The 23,458-nt window shown below is 37.9% G+C and overlaps 1 protein-coding gene across 3 annotated transcripts in view; it reads right to left on the reverse strand.

Annotated features, from left to right (window-relative positions):
• The window catches only part of NBAS (NBAS subunit of NRZ tethering complex), a 405,988-nt gene that overhangs the window by 269,057 nt on the left and 113,473 nt on the right, over window positions 1-23,458 (reverse strand). For all 3 annotated transcript variants that reach the window (XM_021924592.2, XM_003908295.5, XM_017947297.3), the window contains 9 exons: window positions 23,026-23,089; window positions 20,426-20,619; window positions 18,808-19,065; window positions 17,963-18,088; window positions 14,057-14,208; window positions 13,342-13,482; window positions 13,011-13,089; window positions 7,364-7,468; window positions 6,878-7,014 (listed from right to left, as the gene is read on the reverse strand). In XM_021924592.2, coding sequence (XP_021780284.2) covers window positions 6,878-7,014; window positions 7,364-7,468; window positions 13,011-13,089; window positions 13,342-13,482; window positions 14,057-14,208; window positions 17,963-18,088; window positions 18,808-19,065; window positions 20,426-20,619; window positions 23,026-23,089 — 1,256 coding nt within the window. The remainder of the gene's footprint in view (window positions 1-6,877; window positions 7,015-7,363; window positions 7,469-13,010; window positions 13,090-13,341; window positions 13,483-14,056; window positions 14,209-17,962; window positions 18,089-18,807; window positions 19,066-20,425; window positions 20,620-23,025; window positions 23,090-23,458) is intronic.

Here is a 23,458-nt window from a genome sequence, read left to right on the forward strand (position 1 = left end):
ACTGTATCCTCAAACAGAAAAAGGATATTAGTTTAAAAAAAAAAAAACTGTTAAATCCAAATAAATCTGTAGTTAGCTCACAGTACTGTACAGTCAGTTCTGCTATAATGTTTTAAAATGCAAATTTGTTCCAATGAATGGATATATTGGGAAACAACTTAAGTGTAACACAAATTTCCTAATTGCTGATGCACAATTTCACCTTTCAGAAGCATCAGGTGAATATGGAAAACTGCCCCCTGCTGAACCAAGCCACGCTGGATTCCGTGTGCATGTACATTCCTCAAACGTCTACCAGCTATTTCAGTTCACCAAGTGTGTGAGAAGCAACTCCCATTCACAGCTAGTGTTACAACTCTCCATCAGATTTCTGATTACCCTCCTTTCTCCACTTCCCAGTAGCTCACAAACTGCAACTCTTCTGATACCCAGCTTCCATAAACAAGGTCTTATCCAGGTATTTTTCAAGGTAAAGGGCCATATTTTAGTATGTAAGTATTTCTTAACCATTTAACACACGTAAAACTATGCTGCAATTTTTTTTTTTTTTTTTTTTTTTTTGAGACAGAGTCTCACTCTGTCATCAGGATGGAGTGCAGTGCATGATCTAGACTCACTGCAACCTCTGCCTCATGGGTTCAAGCGATTCTCCTGCCTCAGACTCCTGAGTAGCTGGGATTACAGGTGTGTGCCACCACGCCCAGCTAATTTTTGTATTTTTAGTAGAGATGGGGTTTCACCATGTTGGCCAGGCTGGTCTCAAACTCCTGACCTCAGGTGATCTGCCCACCTTGGCCTCCCAAAGTGCTGGGATTACAGGCGTGAGCCACCGCACCCAGCCTATGCTACAATTTTTGTTAGGTTACTAAATATGTTCCAGTGAGCAAACTTCTTCAGTACTATACCATTAATCCCCTTTTCTCATATGCCCTGTGGTTTTCACTAAATAATTCTGTATAATGCAGTGACTTTTAGGAATTCATGTGTCACGTTATAGCAGAACGGACTATTCCAGTGCTAATTTCTAATTCTGACAAATATGCTGTGGTCATATAAGAAGAAAAAAAAAAAAACCTAGGTGAATAGCATATAAGAATTATCTGTGTTACCTTTGCAACTGTTCTGTATACATATTCCAGTAAGAAGCTTAAAGCAGTAAGTATATGAAGTATATAAGCACATAAAGCCAAGGCTTCAGCATGGGATTCTGTAGTAATAATAATTGCTAACACTAAAGTAACACTTAGTTGGTGCCAAGCACTTTCCTCAGTAGTTGACACACATTAACTCATTAATCATTCTCACAACACTATGAAGTAAATACTATGAGCATATCCATTTTACAAGTGAGAAGACTGCAGTGCAGTTAAGAAACCCAAGATCACAAACCTGGGCAGCTAGATAGTCAATGCTCTTACTCCTACGCTACACTATTTCAACAGACAACTGCTCACAATACAATTTTAACCAAATTGTATTCGTCACTCAGGAAATATTTTTAAATAGAAAAAGAGCAAAAATGAAAAATCTAAATAATCTTTCTGAAACATGCTATAGGCACCAAAACATACCCCACTGACAAAATGTTTCTTCTAACAGAAAATCTCTATTATCTCAAGTTGTGGAAGCTAACAAAGACTGTAAGAAATGTCACCTTTGTACTTTAAAACAGCGAACTAGAATATCAAATGAAAACATTTTATAAGTTACAAACTCAGAATAGGTGGCTATAAAAAGATGCATCACCTATGACAGCAAATGTAATTTCAAAGCTTTATAAAACTTGCTCACATTTCATCAATGTCAAATACACATGATGATTTAAGACTGACAACATAAAACACAAAAATAGCACATAATTTAGAAGTTTCCCAGCTTTCATAATCATAAAATGTGTTTGAATCAAAAGTGGTTAATCAAATGTTGGTTAAATGTCAAGGCAAAAGTTCTGCCAGTGGGATCTCAAAACAGAGCAGGCAATAGGTCAACTTGGCATAACTTACTATTGTTTTGCAAAATTTAATACAGCTTGAACTCTAAAATCTAAAATTCTATCTATCCTTCTATGTACTTAATTTGTGGTCCCTAAGTCACTCATTCATTCAAAACAATACTTCCTGAGCTACTGGTTTGTACTAGGCACTGTTCTTAGTGCTGCAGCTACATTCGTGAGCAAGAGGCAAAGTCCTTCTTTATGGATCTTACATTTACCCATTCATTTATTCATTCATTCAGCAAGTATTTAATGAGTGCCTACAACATTCCGGGCAATATTCTAATTGCAGGAGATAAGGATGGAAACAAAACACACAAAATCGCTGTCCACTGGAGCTGCTATTCCAGAAGAGGAAACAGACAATAAATAAGATAAATAAGTAAAACACAAATTAATTAGATTACTATATAATAAATGCTAGGAAGAAAATAAAGCAGAGAAGCAAGATTTAAAATAAAAGTAGAATTTTAAATAAATTCTTAAATAGGAAGGCCAAGGAAGATCAGATAAAGTAGAGAAGACAAATAACCATGTAACATATTAGGAGTAAGTACTAGGAAGAGAAACAGAGTATAGGCAGAAAGTGAGGGCAAAGTGAAGCTTATATGAAAAATGTGGTCAGGGAAGACCTTTATGAAGAGATTAAGTTGAGTAGAGATTCAGAATGAAGTAAGAGACCCAGTTACAAGATGACACAGGAGAAGGGCACACTAAATTAAAAAGACCCAGGGCAGGAGCAGGCTTGGCAAGGTCAAGGAACAGTCAGAGGCCTGTGTGGCAGGAGTGGAGAGCGCAGGGGGCTCTAAGCAATCCTCCTAACAGCTGGCTGAAGACCGCACAGCGAGACAGGCATTTGGGGAGTCATACATGTAGAGTCTAGTGACTTGTTTCAATTCAAGTCACTAATTGACTTGAAATCAATTCAACAGATTATTAAAAAGTCATTATTACTTGCAAAATATAAGTGGAGGAGTTAAAGAAAAGAGCAGAATGAAACAGGCTGAGCCACTGAGCAATGTACACTCTCAGAAGAAGAATAAGGCACACACATGGAAAGCGAACAGCCATCCAAGACAGTCAGGGAATGTCAAGGTCATTTTATTGGTTTTCAGCATTGCTACTGAGGAGAAAAAAGAAAAGAGCAGAATGAACTACAATTACTTATTTAGGGTATGTTTAACTTTTCTTTCTTCCTCGTTTGACAGCATGATGCTGTAACAGGAAGTGCTACTGCTTTGTAAAGCATCCCTGATCACTCCTGCTGAAGAGGAGCTATGCTCTACTCATCCTCAGTCCCTACCACAGCTCCAGGCACGTTTGAGGTGCCCAGCCAATGGTGCGTGGAAAATGGAGGAAAGCACTCACGCACCAACAAACAGGACACTGCTCATCTGAACTAATGCTTCCAAGTGATTTGAAAATGAATATCAAGTATTCAAAGAACCCTCACGATGGAAATAATTTCTATAAGTATATCTTACTGCTCTACTTGTCATTTAGGGTAAAGCTTCAATTAGAATAAAAGAGTTACATCCTTAACGATGGGATGAAACAGCAGTTGAACCCTTCAGGACCTTGGTAAACACAGACCTGGGCTTCTTCCAGGTTAGCAAGTGAAAGTCCATCTGCACTCCCTGCAGGATACTTCAAAACCTCTTTTTTAAATGACACAAGAGGACCTAATTTATGCAGTCAGCAAACATTTTCAGTATACTCACTATACAAGCACCACCCTAACTGGGATCTGAACATAAGGAAGAGATGGTTTCTGTCTTTAAGAGCAAGTCTGGTATTTATTAGAGAAGGAAATGAGGGAGAAAGGCAGAAATAAGTATGACTAAAACACAATGTAAAAGGTGTTACACAATGAAAATAAAGAATTATGAGAGTATTGGGAAAGGAGTAACTTACAGAAATCCTCATAGAAGAGGTTCTGCCTGAAGCACAACTGTGATTTTGCTTTGCAGTAACTATGATATGGTTTAGATGTTTGTTCCCTCCAAATCTCACACTCAAATGTGATTCCCAATGCTGGAGGTGGGGTTTGGATGGGGGGCAACTGGATGTGAGGGCAGATTCCTCATTAGTGGTTCAGCACCATCCCCTTGGTGATGAGTGAGTTCTCATTCAGTTAGTTCCGGTTAAGAGTCTGGGACCTCCCCCTTCTCTCTCTTGCTTCCCTCTCACCATGTGAGGGCGCCTGCTGCCCCTTCACCTTCCGCCATGACTGGAAACTTCCTGAGGCTCTCACCAGAAGCAGATGCCAGCGCTATGCTTCTTGTACAGTCTGCGCAACTATGAGCCAATTAAACCTTCTCTCTTTATAAATTACCCAGCCTCAGGTATTTCTCTGTGGCAACACAAACAGACTAATATAAACCTAAATTATGAAAGGACAGAGATATTATTGTAACCTATTGTTCATTCTATTTACTACTATAGAAAAAAAAAATAGTATGAAAGACTTTCTTGAGAATAAAGGTTACTTTTAAAAAACTATTTTTTCCAAATGTGTTTAAAAATGAGCATAACTTAAGAACTCAGAAGAAATCAGTCTCTTCAAAGTTTGTCTAAACAACATATCCCCAAACAATGATTCAAAATAACATTATATTCTTTTCATCATACCCTGCTGCAATAGGGTACGACTAAACTATTGATCACAATTTAAAATGGTTCTTGTGGCAGGCCCCATAAAGGAACCACAGGGCATTCAAAGGTAGTGTGGCATTGGGTACTGTGCAACTCTTTTGCAAACCAACTTTCAAATTTCAGGTTAAAATCAAATGCTTATCTAAGCAATCATCAGAAAACACTGACAATAAATGCATCCAAATCTGAGGAGATGGAGGAGGCCCTTCAGGGTGGTATGGCCTAGACAAATGTATCCAAATCTAAGGAGAAACCGCCTTTAAAAAAACCGTTAAGAGACAGTAGCCCTTTTCTCTATACTAACAATTTACAGTAGGAAAGGTAATTTCCATTCAGATTAGATTCATTCTGCAAAGAGGCAGAGAACAATAGATATAATTATATTCTGAAAACATGCATAAAATATATTTATAAAGTATCATTTACATTATCCTTCACTATACGGATCTAAAATTATTTGAAAATGAAAAAAGCATCCTGAGCTTTTTCTTTTTCTTCTTTTTTTTTTTTTTTTTCAGACAGGGTCTCGCTTTGTTGCCCAGGCTGGAGTGCAGTGGCATGATCTCGGCTCACTGCAAGCTCTGCCTCCTGGGTTCACACCATTCTCCTGCCTCAGTCTCCTGAGTAGCTGGACTACAGGCGCCCGCCACCACGCCTGGCTAATTTTTTATATTTTTAGTAGAGACAGGGTTTCACCGTGTTAGCCAGGGTGGTCTTGATCTCCTGACCTCGTGGTCCGCCCGACTCGGCCTCCCAAAGCGCTGAGATTACAAGGAGTGAGCCACCATGCTCAGCCCTTTTTCTTGATTTTTATCAAAACAAAGAGTTACTTTTCAAGGACTAACACTAATGTAAACTAAGGAGTTTATAATATATTCTCAGTGCTTACTGACCTACAACTTTAAGTAAATACAGGTTCAAATTCTGGCTGCACATATATAGATTTCAGCATGCTACTAAACTTCTGTAAATCTCAGCTTTCTGTAATAACAGGATAATACCAAAATTACTTGAAGACCAGAAATAAATAAGTGCCAAATACATAGTAATTACTCTATACATGTCGACCATCATCATTAATACCCATGCCTAGAAATAGGATATTGAGTGGAGGCAGCAAGGGAGGAATGAGGAAGTCAAATGATCCCCGTAATTTGAATAACATCTCTCAGCACCGTAAGTTTCCAGTAGCTGAAATTAGTAAAAATGATTTCAGTCAGAATTATCTTAACAGTGTACTACAGGGTACTTTACAGTATACTATAGTTAGCAACTAGATATAATAATTATCAATTCTGGTGTTACTAAAAATATGCAAAGTGAGTAAGACAGGGACTGTCAACCCATTTTAAAGATGAGTAACTCAAATGCAGAAAAGACAAATCATGTAGTTAACCATTGAGCCACACTTACTAGTGGGCTAGCTCACTGCAGGTAAAGGTTCACACAAATGGATGTGTCATCTTACTCTTTTGTCTTCTGCCTCTATTCAGTAACTGACCTAAGCAAGGTATGCTCAGCCCTCCTGTTTTCTCCCAGGTGCCATTCAGGTCTGGGGCAAATGGCCTACCTGTTTTTGAGATATCAGTGAGACAAATGTACTCCCTCTCCTTTATTCTCAAGAACAGATATTCTGGCCTCTGGAAGACTACCAGGTGGTAATACAGGGACTCAATGGTTCCAACACAGGCTTTGACACTATATCACATGCTGCAACGCAATTATCAAATCGCCGTGAACTGAGAGGAGGAGCATTAGTCTAGTGGTAAAGCAATATTTCAGTTTCCCATTTGTCTTTGTGCCTGTGGTATTTCCTATGAAGAAAGGGTTGCTGAGCAAAGGAAGATGCAGTATCCCTGGGTTTCTGGGTCTTCTCATCTAATACTGTCAAAAACACACTTCAATTTCTAAAAGATACAACTACCTCAGACATACATTATCCTAAAACCTGTTCTTAACCAGAAAACAGTACGTACTAAATACAAAGAAGTAAAATCAGGAGGCTTTCAAAAAAAAGGAAAAAGTTGTGCTCATTAAGTTAAGGTAATCCTGTTATGCTAGAAACACTTTGGCTTCAGGACCATTTACAATAACTTAATTTTTTATCAGGAAAAAAGTTTAAATATATTACATTAAAATTATTTTTTTTTTAATTTTAAGGTGTTCAGCATGACAAAAAATTATCAATATATAGAAAGAAGGTAAAATTCTGTTAACATAGTCACATACCAAGCTTCGGGCAGCAAAACAGAATATTCATGTGGAGAAGTGGTCTCTGGAAAGTTGGAGAGAATCGCAAGGCGATGAGGAAGCAGGTCGGAGCCATGATAAGTAAACAGAATTTCTAGAGCTTGTACATTACTTTCCTGTACAAAAGGCAAGGGGTAAGTTTCTAATGTAAATCTAAGAAATAAAGGAGTGATTTTATATGACAACATTCAAAACTTAACTTTGTCATGCAGCTCTGATATGAAGCACTTTGAAATGACCCTGGTTTTTCCTAGCCTATATCCTGTTTTTCAATCTAAGGCTATGAAAATTATTTATTTTTAAAACTCAGAATGATGGATATTAAATTAAAATTTTCCCTACACTTATTAATATTAAAACAAAAAAGAAAATGTAATATATGCACACAATAACATTAACTGCACAGCTCAAAGATTTAGAGAGTGTTAATAACCATAATTATTTTATTTACCAAAAGCAAATTACCTGAGCATAAGTTCTAGCTGAGAGAACAATATTCTGATTTCTGAATTTCTTAAAGAATTCAGCATCATATCTCTGTTCAGATGCATGAGGCACTCCCAGGATTTCCTGAGGGGAAACAGTGATTTAATGAAAAGGCTTTTAAATATGGGTGACAAGAAAATATGAAAAACCTTTACAACTCTGCCTGCCTAAATAAATAAGGCCTGAATTAATTAATTCCAACCATCAATTGTCAACTAAAGTACCACATTTGCATTCTTGCCTTTATTTTGAAAAAGGCTATATTAATAAATGTTATTTTTTTAAATCCAGAAGTAAGTGAAATAGGCAGTAAAAATTAAGCTAATTACATTAGGACAACCAAAATCAACCACTGGGTAAAAATAAGCAACAGTTATGCATGACAATGTATTATGAGCACCTGAACCTCTGTAGGTGAACTTTAATTTTACCACTGCTAGGGTGACCTATGTCAAATGCAGATTGAACCATTCATTCATTCAACAAATATTTACTGAGTGCCACTCACCATGTGCTAAGGGAACTGTGACAGGCACTGTGATACAATGAATAATACACTTTTCCCACCCTCTAAGTAGCTTAAAATCTAGTAGGAAAGACCAGGAACAGGTGAGGGGAAATACTCAGTAAGGTGCCACAACTAGTTCTGGGAGGACAGAGAAGTGGCCCACAAGCTGAAACATAAAAGACAACAAGAAGTTAGCCTTGGAATTGCAAGTGTAGGTCTCCCCACTACAAAGTACGACTTAGGGCTCATGTCCGCCATGTTTAATACTGAATCCCAGATTCCTAGCACACTGCCTGTCAGTATTCTTCTGACCACATTTATAAATAGTCAATAAATATTTGTTGACTGAATTAATTTACAGACAGGAAAGAGAAGAATGAGGAGATGTGGAGGAGGTGAGGGAGGGAGGAGGGAGGAAGGAGAGCTGAGAAGTTCACCTGTAGATGGGTTAAGCTGGCAACTACGGCATGTCTAAAAGGAGCTACACGGTGAGCAGGTGAATACACAAGTCAGGAGTTCTGGACTAAGATGTGGGTTAGAGATATATGGCATAGGGTGATTAATACGGAAGTATTATTCCAAGGGAGATTAAACAGAATGAGTTTGAAAGAGCCTGAGGAACAACATTATTTAAAGGATGAACAAGGAAAAGGGAACCTGCATCTGAAAAGTAGATGGAGGAATAGTCAGAGAAGTAAAGAGAAAAAGAATTTAATGCATACTCATGGAAACCAAAAGAAGAAAAGTATTTCACAAATGTTCTAGCCAGGAGCGGTGGCTCACGCCTGTAATCCCAACACTTTGGCAGGCTGAAGTGGGAGGATTGCTTGAGCCCAAGAGTTTGAGAACAGCCTGAGCAAGATGGCAAGAACTCACCTCTACAAAAAAAAAAAAAAAAATTAGCTGGGCATGGTGCCATGTATCTGTAGTCCCAGCTACTTGGGAGACTGAGATGGGAGAACAGCTTGAGCCCAGGAAGTCAAGAGTGCAGTGACCTATCATTGTGCCACTACACTCCAGCCTGGGCAACAGAGCAAGACCCTATTTCACAAAAAAAGCTCTCAGTTCCTTGACTCCTCATGCATGACAATTATTTCCTCTATTTCATCTCAGTTATACATCCTGTCACAAAACCCTGGATCTCTATCATCATCAAAAGACACTGTGGGAAACACTGCAATGCCTAGCCCCGACTCTGTGATTACCGCACCTAATCTCCCTACTCACACTCTAAGTGGCATTTCAACTACTCCTCAACCTCCCAGAGGCATCCAATTCACTCACTCTACTTCTTTGTTCACTTTCCATTTCCCCCCAAAGTCCCTCATTCCTTCTAATCAGCTTAAAGTGCCTGGTCCACGGCTATAAAAGGGCTTCTTAATCCCTGGCCTCTTTCCCTTTATTGCATTCATCCAGCAAATCATTCCCTAACCAGTCAAACCCAGCTATGATCTCTGAACACAAGCTATGAAGTCACTGAAGATAAGTCACAAAACCAAGCTGACAGTTCCCATTTTAATTTCAAAACCTCAGCCTTGCTTGGCTCCTCATTCAAATGAATCAATGCAAAAAAAAAAAAAAAAACACCAGGAAAATCTGAAGATAAAGTAAGTATCAGATGTTATTAGGGAATTACTACTAATTTTGTTAGAAATAATCATATCATTGTGGTTCCAGTTTTTTAAGTCCTTCTTAGACATACATACCTAAATAGTTAAGGGTGAAATAAGATATACGGGCTTTGCTTTAAAATATTCAGTGAAAAAGGGAAGGCAAGAGTAGAAAAATGGAGAATAAAAGACACACATAACTGGTGCATGCTGAAAATGGTTGGTGCTGAGCAATGGGCACATCGGGCTCATCACACCACTCTTCTCTATACTTCTTTGAGTGACTGAAGTTTTTTATAATAAAAAGCTAAAAAATTGATAAATTCCAGGCAACATGATTCAAATAGATAATTAGTGCTGCTCATCCACGCTACTACATTTCCCTAAGAAGTTTTATTTCCTAGTCTCTGTTAGGAACTTTTCCACAACTGTCATTCTTTCTCGACTTCCAACACCCTATTCCTCAGCCCCTGTTCTCAGCTGAAAACCTTGCCTTTTGTGGACACTATTAGATGAGAAATTCCTCATTTTTCCAACCCACCAAAACTACAAACCTACCTGTATCTATAATAAGATTTTCCTTCCTTCCAGTTACAGCAGAAAGAAACATCTCTCTGCTCCTAAAAAGCCTCAAAATCCCACCGATGCCCTGGATCCCATTTCTACTCCACTTCTATAATCATGCAAGTATCCTCTCTTTCTTTTGTTCCATAAAGTCCTCCTCACCCTCTACTATTCATTCCCATTAATATAAAAACAATACTTCTTCCTTCTATTCTAAATACCTGCTATAGAAACCACCATCTTCTCTGCCCCTCTTCACAGTAAAACTTCTTCAAAGGGCGGCCCACAGCCACAGTCTCCTCTCCTCTCCTCCACTTTTTGTTCTTTCCTAAACGTGCCCAACCTCTGATAAAAATTCAATTCAACTACTTACATGGCAGGAGACCCTTCCAAACATGACCACAAACTATTCTAACCATACTTCCCACCTTTGTTCTGTGCCACCCCTCACGCTCCCCATCCTGTATCCTGACTAGCTTACTTACTCAACAGCATGACACTTGCTTTCATGCCACTGGGCCTTTACATGGCACACTGATTATAAGCATGGGCTACCCATCAGAGAGACCTGATTATGAGTCCTTGCTTCCTACTTATTTGGACAAATTACTTACCTTCTCTAAGCCTCAGTTTTCACATCCATAAAACTGAGAAGATGATAGTACCCATCTCATAAGACAACGGCTGACAAATAGTTAAGTCCTCAAAAGAATGTGTTGGTATTTCTTAAGGGTATTCTCCTACCTACTGGTTCTTGCAACAAATATTTACTGAACCCTTCAATGAGCCAGGAAGCATTCAGAGCTCAGAGACACAGCAGCAAACAAGACAAATCTCTAACTGTAAGGAGACTCCATTCTAACATCCCCCTTATGGTCCTCCCTAGCCCCTGAAATCTGCCTTCCTTTTGTGAAAGGCTAGCTATTACTTCTATGTGGAGTCGTCTCAGACATCCCCAGGAAGAATTTGACATTTTTCTTCATTATGTTCCCTCATCAATTCTCCATACCTTTCTTATCAGCATTTAATGTCTATACAATGTGAACTCCATGAAGACTATTCCTTGTTCCTTTCTCTACCTCTCGCAATGGCACAATATCTTGCATTGAGGAGGTACTCATGTCAAATTTAAATGAATTCATTTTTATCTCATTTATCACAGTATTAATAAAAGAAGCCATGTCCTGTGATTCAAATGCAATGCCTATCTCTACTACTATCTAATGGTTAGCTATTACATCTGAATATTTTCATTACTAAGTTTTAACATTGAAATTCATCAAATTCACCTACTTTTCAAGAATTTTGCAGAATTCCCTAAAAACAGTAAGCTCAACAAATACTTTAAATGTTACTGTTACAGTATAATAATAAATATACTTACTACTGTCATATAGGGAACAGCAATTAAAAAATAAAAAAATAATGAAAAAAATTAACTGGATAGTCAAACTGAACTTGTAGGCACTTTTTAAAAAAGATATCATTAGAGAAACTAAGGCTAAGTATAAAAATAATTGTATCTGTACAGACTTCTGCAATTCACAACTGGCTTTAATATATTACCTCAAAACATCACAGAACTCAGGCATATCAACATGATGTGTTTTAAAGTAATGTGATCATCCAACAGCCAAACTAACTGTATCTATAAATGAACCTACTAAGAATGTTTCGTAACTTGTTTGCAATGATAAATGGTAATGATATAGTCATTACCAATGTTTTTTTAATAACCACAGCCCTCTTTCAGTATTTTGTTTAAAAACATTTCAATTATATTAGCAGGATGGGGGAATCGAAGGCTTCTGCATTTGCCTGCATGGTCAGACGTTCTTGGGACAAGCATCACATTATCAGATGTAACATACAGTGCCTACTGTGGGCCAGTGCCAAGAGCCGAGGGGAACACACACACAAGGGAGGCAGAACACAGACTAAGAAAGTAACCTCCAAGTGAAGTCAAACTTTAAAATGAAAAACTTACCTTAAAATCTAGAGAACTTCAGCTACAAGAGTCATGTAAGAAAGCAATCTAACCTACGTATATTTACTGAAATGTGGCTGACTTACACTTACACTTTAACAATATCTAAGTTGGTCTTAAACTACAGAGTGCTACTGAAATGCCCAAGATGGGGACATCTATGTTTGTGTCCCTGAAGACCCAAATGTGAAGTATACTGTTTTTAAGCTCAGATACCTAACTTCAGCCCTAATTAGGATCAAAGGTGAATCAAGTAAATTCAACCCACTAACAAATAATTAAAATAGGCCAGGCGTAGTTGGCTCACACCTGTAATCTAGCACTTTGCGAGGCCGAGGCAGGCGGATTGCTCGAGTCCGGGAGTTTAAAACCAGACTGGGCAACATGGCAAAACCCCGTCTCTAAAAAAATACAAAAATTAGACGTGTTTGGTGGCATGCGCCTGTAGTTCCAGCTACCCAGGAGGCTAAGGGATGAGAATCGCTTGAACCCAAAAGGTGGAGGTTGCAGTGAACTGAGATCATGCCACTGCACTCCAGCCTGGGCAACAGAGTGAGATCCCATCTCAAAAAAAAAAAAAATCATTAAAATAAAATGAGTCAGAAATATTCACATTAAAACCTAGTATATACTGAAATCTGGTATGGAAAAGAGTTACGTGCCATTATCTTAAAATCAAAATATAAAAGTAAATGAAAAAGATTATGAATCTCGAAACACAAATGCACTAAAATGGCTAAGGCACTTCTATTCCCTAGTCTAACAAAACAACTTCTGGCTTTCGCAATCTCTAATTTTTACCAAAACTAGTATATAAGAGAACCTGCTTCTGTAAGAAATCAATTTTTCCCAGAGAAATAGTTCTAAAGACCAAGAATATCCGATATTAGGGCAGCCATAGCATTTATAATGACAGATAAAATGAACATAATTGGTTTGATAAAAATTATTCCTTACCTCATATGTTGCAAGTCGATCTAAGTAGGTTAATAATTTCCGTCTACAACGGCAAAGTTCCTTTTGTTCCAGTGTCAACCTGTTTTGAATAACTATATTAGGCCACTTATATTTACAGAATTATTTCTCTAGGAGTTACAATGAAAATTATTAATACTCCATTGAGCCCAAAACTCATGAAACAGTTCAGAAAAGCACAAGGGTAAGATAATAGTAAGTACATTTGATTTAAGTTGCTGAAATAATTTGGACTAATTACTACACTAGTAAGGAACACACTGAAATGACTATTTTAAAGAAAGTATCAAATGAACAGTAACAAATCACTTACTTGGAAAAGTTCACTAATTTCAGTAGTTCCTGTCTCTTCTTGAGCTCCTTCTCCTTTTTATTCTTGGCAGGCTCTTCATCAGGTGGTGAAAGTTCTTCATAGGAGATATTGTCAATGTCTACTTCACCAGGTAATGTAAATCTGCAAGTATAAAAGAACAAATATATTTTCATCATTTTTAAAAACTTCATGCTGTGAAAAGCTTTCTCCTATTTTGACTGATTTAATTATTGATTTGCACAAAAACAGAAGGAAGTATTTGAAAAAAACTTTTGCCATTGTAAACAAAGTGATCATTCATTATATCCATAGATGGGCAAAAAGTCATCAGTAATTATCACAAATAGAAATCTAAAAATCAAGAAAATGAAAACTATTTAGGAAGAGATGTGGGGTTACATTCATTCAATGTAAAGCAGCCTATGCAGAAAATGTCCAGAGTTTGCTATTTGAATCACTTCTTCTTAAGGTCTTCAAATGGTAATCATGTCAGTCTCATTTTAATTATTTACTTCTCAGATATATTCTCATATTTATATTTTTTAAAAAGTTCCAAATGCCTGATGAGCAATGACTTCAGATAAGAAAGTATTGATCAAAAGCAACTGCTTCAGTACAGAATAACTTAAAGAAAAGTATACCCAGTCCAATGTCTCAGTACAAAAGTTCTCACAAAGTCACTTTTACTTTGAATCCAATTCCTTCTATAACCAACCTGCCTTCATCTGCTCCTTTCCCTATTGCTAAAAGAGCCTCCAGGTCTGTGCCTTTTAATCCATACTGAAGCAGTTCTTTCGCAGCATCCACATTTTCAGGAACTCTTTCCAAACACTCATGGAGAACCCAGGATCGCTTCTTTATTTTACTCTGGATATAAAAGAAGAAACAGAGGAATTAAAGAATCCATGACATCTCACAACACATTACAACTGCCTTCAGAATTGTAAAGCTATATCTAATTACAGCTATTTAGGACCTTGGCCACAGGGAGCTGCTAGAGGAACTCAAAAGAAAAGCAGCCAATTCCCTAATGGTGGTTACAACTGGATGCAGGGAGTGTGAGTTTACCTGCTTGCTTTCTTCCTCTAATGAGCTACACAGAAACAGAGAGCTCAGGACTCATTTTTGGTAATATAAAACGTTTTCTCCTAACTTTTATAATTGCCTTTGGTTTGCACTGTGGCTGTATAATAGAGTAGACAATAAGGCAGAAAGAGAAGATATATTCTGCCATAATTAATAAGCATGTTTAACTTTTAACAAATGAGCCCATCAAAGTTCTGTATTTATTTGCCCATGAGATATATCCCAGGGTGTAAATAACTTAATCATAAAAAGTCATGATATGCTGTTTTTTGAAAAGATCAAGGTCCTATTCCTCCCTCCCAACTGCTTTCTCCAACTCCATTCAAAATCCCTGACTTGCCCTCCTCCTAGAAAGAGCTATTATGGTAACAAATTTCAATTAATATTTGACTCATTCCCTAGGATCCTTTATATATTGCCTCACATCAGTTCTTTCTTCAAATGTCTCTTATTAATTCACTTTCCCTTTTCCACAGCTGCAGCCTCCATACCAGTCTAAATCATCAACACAAAATATCCAGGACACTGCAGGAGTCCCCTGCTCTGAGCAAGGTTTCCTACCTTCCTTCCACTCCAATCCTCTCTACACCATCTTCCTCTGTGCTTCCACAGTCAGAAATCCACAACAGTAGATAAATGCCTAAGTCATCACAAGCTTTCCACATCCTCCTGAACCCAAATCAATATATCTTTTTAATCATATTTCCCAGTGTTCACTATTGTCAAATATCAGTGCCAGTAAACTGGTTGATGTACAGAGCTCATTTATCCACAAAATGTTTACTGGGCACCTACTGCATACCAGGCACTGAAGTAGACATGGAAAGACAGCAGTGAATAAAACAGATTTAGTCACGGGCCTCATAAATCATGCTCAACGTCTTTTCATTCGTTCATACCATCTGTCTTGCTAATCCTTCTCACTCAAGAAGGTCTACTTTAAATCCTTCCAAATCCCTGCTCCAAACATCTTCACTATATAAAGCCTTCCATCACTACCAGATCTATAAAAATAATCACTACCTTCACTGGGTTTCTGGAGTTTTATCTGAAATCTATTTATATGGTCAGTTATATTCAATATGGTGAACTCCTGTCTCTACTAAAAATACAAAAATTAGCCAGGTATGGTGTTGTGTGCCTGTAGTCCCAAGCTACTCGGGAGGCTGAAGCAGGAGAATCACTTGAACCAGGGAGGCAGAAGTTGCAGTGAGCCGAGATAGCACCATTGCACTCCAGCCTGGGCAAAAAGAGTGAAACTCCATCTCAAAAAAAAAAAAAAAAAAAAACAATCATAAGCTCCCTATGAGCAAAAGTCACATTTATGCCTGTCCCGTACCCCTTCGCAGTCCCCAGCATAGTGCTCTTGCTCTGAACTGGCTATTTATTTAACTAAACAAAATATTCCCCTCCCCAGAAAAGTACTTGTTTTGTCTCTCTTAACATCCCTCAACTCCTTCAGAGATAAAAACTGTCCTTTACTGTATCCCAGAAAAAGATATACATGAACTCATGAGCTCATTCTCTTAGATTACAAAACAACAAAGAAAAATAATACAGAATTAGTGTTTTGATTTTCTAAAGAAAATACAAGTAACTTTGTCTTCTTCCGTTTCATTACCTCTCGTGCTCTTTCACCTCTGATATCTTGCTTGTATTAATGTTAAGTTTATCATTCTGTTTGGCTGATGCATCATCTTCTTCCATACAACTTTTTCATGTTATATTTTTACTTTTAATCACTAATGTACAAAACTTTCAGGGAAATAATCATCAGGAAATTTTCCCAGTGTTTCCCACAATCTTCCACAGTGCAAAGGTATTTTCCTTTCTACATGTTAAGATCAGAAGTCCCAACCTTTTTAAAGTATGCCATGAGTCTAACTATAAGTCTTTCTTACAAAGATGCCAAAGGTTAAAACATACAGGCTTGCTATGAAATCAATGTGTCCCCGAAAATTCACATGTTGAAAAACTAATTCCCAGAGTGATGATGTTTGGAAACAAGACCTTCAGAAAGCAATCAGGTCATGAGAGTGGAGGCCCCATGACAGGACTGGTGTCCTCACAAGAGGAGGCAGGAGACAGCTTGCTGCCTCTCTCTCTGCTCTCTGCCATATAAGGACACAGCAAGAAAGAAGTCCATCTGCAACCCAGGAGAGTGCTCTCACCAGGAATGAAATTGGTCAACACCTTGATTTTGCACTTCCCAGCCTCTAGAACTGTGAGAAATAAATTTCTGCTGTTGAAACCACATAGTCTGATATTTTTGTTGCAGCGGCTAAAACTAATTGAGACAAGACTGCATATTAATCTTAACTATGGGAGGCAGGTAACAGGAAGTATCCAATTTTGAGACTTAAGTTTTAAACAGGCGTATTTGGCAGTTTTCATATATGTTACCTATTTATTGCCTCTCAGCTCCAAATTTCCCCTCAAAGCCAGCTCTGTGATAGCATATCTCATTCGCAGTTGACACAATATTAAGCTCTGGGTGCTGGAGGGCCACTGCAAAAGAAGAGGCTCTGCTTTCTAGTCCTGATGTGCTTTGGTTCTTTTCTTCTTGCTCCTATGGCTTGGCCACCAACAAGGCATGTGTGGGACATCAAGTGGCACTTACTTCCCCGCTTCCTCCCTCTGTTGACACCCTCCCACTGAGTTTCACTGGCACTCTCGTAGGCAGATTGTTTTCTAGTGAATCTCCCACACACCAAAGAGAGAAGCTTCCCAGACTGGAAGCTACAATAAGGCCGCCTATAGGAGTAGACAGTTTTTTCTTACCAGTCTTGGCCATGATTCCTTAATTATCTACCAGCCTTGAGCCACATGCATGGTGGTAGGGGTTTCCTGCTGGATAGTCCCTGGGGTCTTCTGGCCCCCATCCTCAGCTCACTGGCCCTCAGAAACAGGCGTCCAGCTTTCCTATCCATCCCATATCTCCCCGACTGCCAACCTTGGCAACTGTGGACCAGCTCTGGCTCAAGGCAACCCAGAGAATTTCTCTTCCATCCTACATGCTGCAACCACTCCTGGTCCAACGGGTCTGAATCCCAGCCTAGGGGAAGGGCCTCCCTTCCAAGTTCATTCCCTCCATGGATATGTCCCTTCAGCCCTAGGGTATTCCTTAGCGTTCTCTTCACATCCTTTATCGTTCATTTCTGGTTACTAGAAAATAATTCTCCACATTGTAAATTTCCCGGTTTAAATTACTGTGTGGTTTCTGGCACCTGACTAGCTCTTGACTAATGCAGGTAAAGTGAAGTGATTGTGGTACAGGAAAGAAAACGTTAGGCCGAAACCAAGTAGTCAGCTGGTTTATCAGTGAATATTTGTTCACATGTATTCAGCATCAAAGTCCAGTTGCAGGGGCAATAAAATCTAACAAAAAGACCATTTTTCCAGATGAGAAAACTGTACTTCATTGACTGTATTATAGAAAAGTCAGCAATGTAAAGTTCTCTAAAATGAAGCCCTATAAACAAAAGATACTATATGAATATACATTTTACCACATTACCAAAATATTTACACATACCAAATAATTCTGAATTGAAGCAACGTTGACCACTGACTTCCTCCACTGCCTCTGATATACGAGGTCAGTATCCAGGCCATAGGTATGAGCCAAGGACAAGGCTTCCTCATACTCTTCACTTTCAATCTTCAGATAAAAACACAAAGACAGGAATGTTACATGACTGAATTATCTACAGGGTCCCGATGATGATACAATGAATGATGATAATCCCTTGGACCTATCCAGCATGTCATTAATTCCTGTGCACTGTGGCACCAGAAGCTCACAGACATATTGAGGAGCAGAAGGATCTCGTGTTTCTTTCAGGACTTTAACAGAAAGATGAAAGATAAAAGGTGCAACGCTCTCATTTTAGAGTAAAATGATGGCAAAACCAAGACAACCATGGAACAACCCGACTTCTAGTCCAGAGCTCCTACCATGACATTGCAAGAACAGCACAAATCATGTAAACACACAGTGCTGGTCACCTCGGCTTCCCAAGAAAGTCCTGGACTAGAAAGCAAGTCTGCATTTCTTCCTTCACCCTCTGTAGATAGCTGATTTAAACACAGATAAAGGGAGAGCTGAAGGCCACATGAAGGGTAGCAAAGAAATGAGTTAAGCCACCAAGTGGATAATCAGTCTAAGTGAATTCGACTTTTATCCATGGTTTTGATTTTGATTACTTAGGTACAAAGATTAGCATTATTTTCAAAAGCTTTATAGAACTGCTATTTTTAACATGTCAATGATCCAACATCCCTCTTGAAATTTTCTTCTTTATTAAAAAATTAACTTTTTCCCAATAAAAGAAAAGCTTGATGACTTCAAACTTGGGTAGTAGTACGCTACTGTCTCACCTTCCTCTGATAAAGTTCCTCCGGTGTCGTGGAGCGCAAACTCACAAGGCGGTAGTTTTTAGTAATGGTTCGTGGGCGTTTCCGTGCTGGTGCAAATCGCTCCATCTCAGTTACCAAGTAAAGGCCCTGTTTTATATAACCAAAGTAGCGAGCCTTGGCAGATATTTCATGATCAGAATCAGAATCCTCTTCTCCTTCATCTTCTTCTCCAGCCCTAGTCTCCAAACGAGATCGTTTGGAGGCAAGTTTAATCTCACACTAAATTGAAAAAGGAGATTTGAAATTAATAGTTAGGAACTAAGAATAACTTTTTAGAATTAATGAAAAAAAAAATTTCTAAATCTAATCTGGTTTGATTCATTAAATCAGTTATGTGATCAAGATTAACAATGGAACTCAAAGGAACCTTACAGCAAGCATTATATACATCAGCTCCAGAAATATGCACATACATGATCAGCTCCAAATCTTCTAAACTAAAGCCTGTTTTTTTGTTTTGTTTTGTTTTCTTTGAGATGGAGCCTTGCTTTGTCACCCAGGCTGGAATGCAGTGGCGCGATCTCAGCCAACCGCAACCTCCACCTCCTAGGTTCAAACGATTCTCCTGCCTCAGCCTCCTGAGTAGCTGGGACTAGAGACACCCACCACCACGCCCAGCCAATTTTTGTATTTTCACTAGAGATGGGGTTTCACCATGTTGGCCAGGCTGGTCACGAATTCCTGACCTTAAGTGATCCACCCGCCTTGGCCTCCCAAAGTGGTAGGATTAGAGGTGTGAGCCACTGTGCCCAGTCTAAAGCCTGTTTTAATAACAGGTCATTAATATGCTCTTGTACTTATAATTATCAGGTCTTGTACCTGATAAATTGATTATCTGTTTTCATCTCTTCAGAGAATGAACATAAAGGTACTTACATTTGCTTTACCAAGAACAGCTCTCCCTCGCCCCTTTATAAAAATGTCTAACAGCTTCGCTAAGTTCTGAGTCTGAAAGCCTGGCTGTTCAAGATAACTTTCATTCAGACTTAACAGAGCTGGCTTAGATTTTAAGTCATAGTTTTCTTTAAAGAACATCTTTAGACTCCATAACAAACTTCAGAGTAAAAAACATGTCAATCTGCATTGCTGAAGTGAAAGCTATGAAAGGTTGTTACCCTTGAAAGACTTAAAATACAATTTTTAAATGACCAAAAGATAACTTTAAAGAACTAGCCTCTATTTTCAAGTCTTTTGTCATGATAAACAAGTTTCCTTACTAAAAGAATCAAAAACTTTAGTTGCCATGCTTTTTAGAAATAGGTTAAAGAGTATTTTTCTTAGGTAGTGATACCATTCTACATTTTAAAATGACTAATCCAGGGGAGAAAAAAATCTACCATTTCAGTGAAAAAGAAATACTTTATACAAAGCAAAATGACAACAAATTTTCTTCATTATCTTAAATTACAATTTTTTATTCACTAAAAAACGAATTTTTTATACTGCAACCATTACCTGATTCCAGTCACAGATTTTTGTTTTTAAAGACAAGATAATAAGACAACTCAAATAAAAACCAGATATTTAAATTTTTGGTTAAATATATAACTATTCTCAAACAAAGGGGAAAAAGCCTTACCTCCAAACTTAAAAATCCCCCATCATGGGTAGCAGTGACTTGAGGTGATGGTTCAAACCACTCACAGGATTTTCCCAGTAAATTCTTCAAAGTTTTCACCGACGAAACAGTTAAGGCACCGGAGCATCGAGCTAAAGTCACTGCACTGTCTGCCCACCAATTGACATCTATCAGTGGGTAAAAGGACTCTTTATCTAAGAAGGGAAAAACAAATCAATACAAATGCATCTGCTAATGTGGTTTAAATTCAAAATATTTAGTATAAGAATCAATTTTAAAACCAAATTTACCTATGTTATTTGGCCCCTTAATGGTATATTAAATAATAAGAAAAATATAAGAAAAATTAAAATATAAGTCCTCCTCAAAAGTTTACTCTATGAGGTATAAAATGGTAATTCACTTGACAAATTGGGTGCCAACAATTTGTCAGTCTAGGTCTAAAGCTCTAAGGATACAAAGGCAAATAAACTAGGGTCTTTCATCTCAAGAATATACTCAGGAGAGAGATGTGTCACCACTTTCAACCTAAGTTGAAAGGCAGATGTGTACCAGGTGTGCATACATGAAGGTAATATAATGTTTTGAAAAATGTACATATACCACTTTCAGACAAACACTGAGAGAAATATACCCTTTAGAAAAATATAAGACAGATATGTAATAGTTTCCAGTGCTGATTTCCTCTTAAACTTATAACTAATCAGAGAGGGAAAAAAAATTTATGGCTAGCAAAGAATCTTTAGAAATGAAAATGAATTATGGGCCGGACGCAGTGGTTCATGCCTGTAATTCCAGCACTTTGGGAGGCTGAGGTGGGCAGATCACAAGGTCAGGAGTTTGAGACAAGCCTGGCCAATACGGTGAAACCCCATCTGTATTAAAAATACAAAAATTAGCCAGGAATGGTGGCGCATGCTTGTAGTTCCAACTACTGGGGAGGCTGAGAGAGGAGAATCACTTGAACCCAGGAGGTGGAGGTTGCAGTGAGCCGAGATGGTGCCACTGCACTCCAGCCTGGGTGACAGAGCGAGACTCTGTCAAAAAAAAAAAAAGAAAAGAAAAAGAAAAGGAATTATAGTTCACCAAACTAAGGCATTCAAAAGGCAATGCCATATTTATTATAATTTTATTGTACATTTTTGAACATCATCTGTTATACAAAATATATGATATGGTTTAAAGGTAAAAGTAAACCATAAATTTAACAACATATTTAAACATTACACTAGAAGAGATTTTAAATATGGAATTCAGAACCATGAGACTCACTATTTTAAGGAAAATAAAGAGCTCTAACAACACTTTTTTCCCAAGTAAGCCTAAGGTAATCCATGTAAATAAGGAATTTCAAGAAAATGTGAAAGGTAGAGTTCCTGGGGCTTATCACTAAGTGTGAAGTAGAAAGAAAGAGGAGCAAATCACTAAAATAAAATTCTAATTTCTGCTTTGACAAAGTATTACTTTTCCTCAAAAATATGTCTGGATGAATATTTTGGATGATTATTTAACTAACGCAGATAATTCAAAGCATGGAACCTGATGCATAACATTAATCAATATTTTTAATCTTTTTTAAATGTGAACTAAAAGCATTTTTTTTTTTTTTTTTTTTTTTTTTTTGAGATGAACTTTTGCTCTGTCACCCAGGCTGGAGTGCAGTGGCGTGATCTCAGCTCACTGCAACCTCCGCTTCCCAGGTTAAAGCGATTATCCTGCCTCAGCCTCCCGAGTATCTGGGATTACAGGTGTGCACCACCATGCCTGGCTAATTTTTGTATTTCCAGTAGAGACAGGGTTTCACCATGTTGGCCCGACTGGTCTTGAACTCTTGACCTTGGGTGATCCACCTGCCTTGGCCTCCCAAAATGCAGGCATGAGTCACCGTGCCGGCCTAAAAATATATCGTAATACAGACCTTGAACCTTGTAACTATCACTGATTTTACGAAGACACTTAAAAATTCATCAAGGATTTAACTTAGAAAGTTTCACCTAAAGAAAAATAACACATAGTCAAGAACTAAAAGTAAAAAAAAAACTCAAAAGTAACCCCTATAGGATTTTAAAATATCTCTGCTTTAATCTAGCAATTAAATGACAATTATTACTTTTATTTAAATGTAAATCTTGATTTTTATTTATAAAAGCAATATATGCTCACTGTAAAAATGAAATTTTTTCTTTAAAACATGGAAATGTATGCAAAGACAAAGAAAGCCTCACCAACCTAACCCTAATTCCCCCCAACCGGCAGAGATAAGTTTACTCAGTGTTTCTTCTTTGATGAATCTTTCTCTGTGATCTCACCCAGGAGCATCTGAAAAGGAGCAGGCTTCTAAGCATTGAACTCAGTGTACCATCTCAATGCTGGCTCCTGGCAGGAGAGCCATGCTGCATACCCTGGGCTCTGACCTCGCTTTTGGGAAAGCCTGACCATCAGAAAACTGGATCTGTTGCCTTGACCCAATCTATGAAATCTTGATGTTTCTTCCAAAGTGTAGCAAAAGTATCTAGAGATGTTTTATATCATCCAAAGAGCATCTTGTATAATAATAGGAGTATCTTAAGGTTTCAATTATCATATTTCATACAACTCACCTTTCACTTTTTTTCTCTTCTCAGTAGAGAGCCTCCAATCAGGATTAAGGTCATCATAGCCTGGCTAAATATGAAAATAATGACTTCTTGAGTCAACTATGTAAGAAAATTATATGAAAATCATCAAGAACTGTGGACTTTTTCAAATAAAGAGATGATGCTTTCCCTTGATCTCTCAATTACAACTAGCTGAAATCTATTTCTTGCCATGATAGTCTGGAAAAGCAATTGTTCTTACACTTAAAATGTGCACATGTACATATTATGACTCAATTTATGAAGAATACAGCATATGCATATGAACAATAGGATACCAAGTATACCACCAATACATATGAAAGCAAAATACACTAAGAATTCATTCTATACACATACACACATGTGATGAATAAACACTGGCCTGGATACAGGTCTTATCCGAGCCAATTATAAA

The sequence above is a fragment of the Papio anubis genome, chromosome 14, assembly GCF_008728515.1.
Source record: "Papio anubis isolate 15944 chromosome 14, Panubis1.0, whole genome shotgun sequence".
Classification (NCBI taxonomy): Eukaryota; Metazoa; Chordata; class Mammalia; order Primates; family Cercopithecidae; genus Papio; species Papio anubis.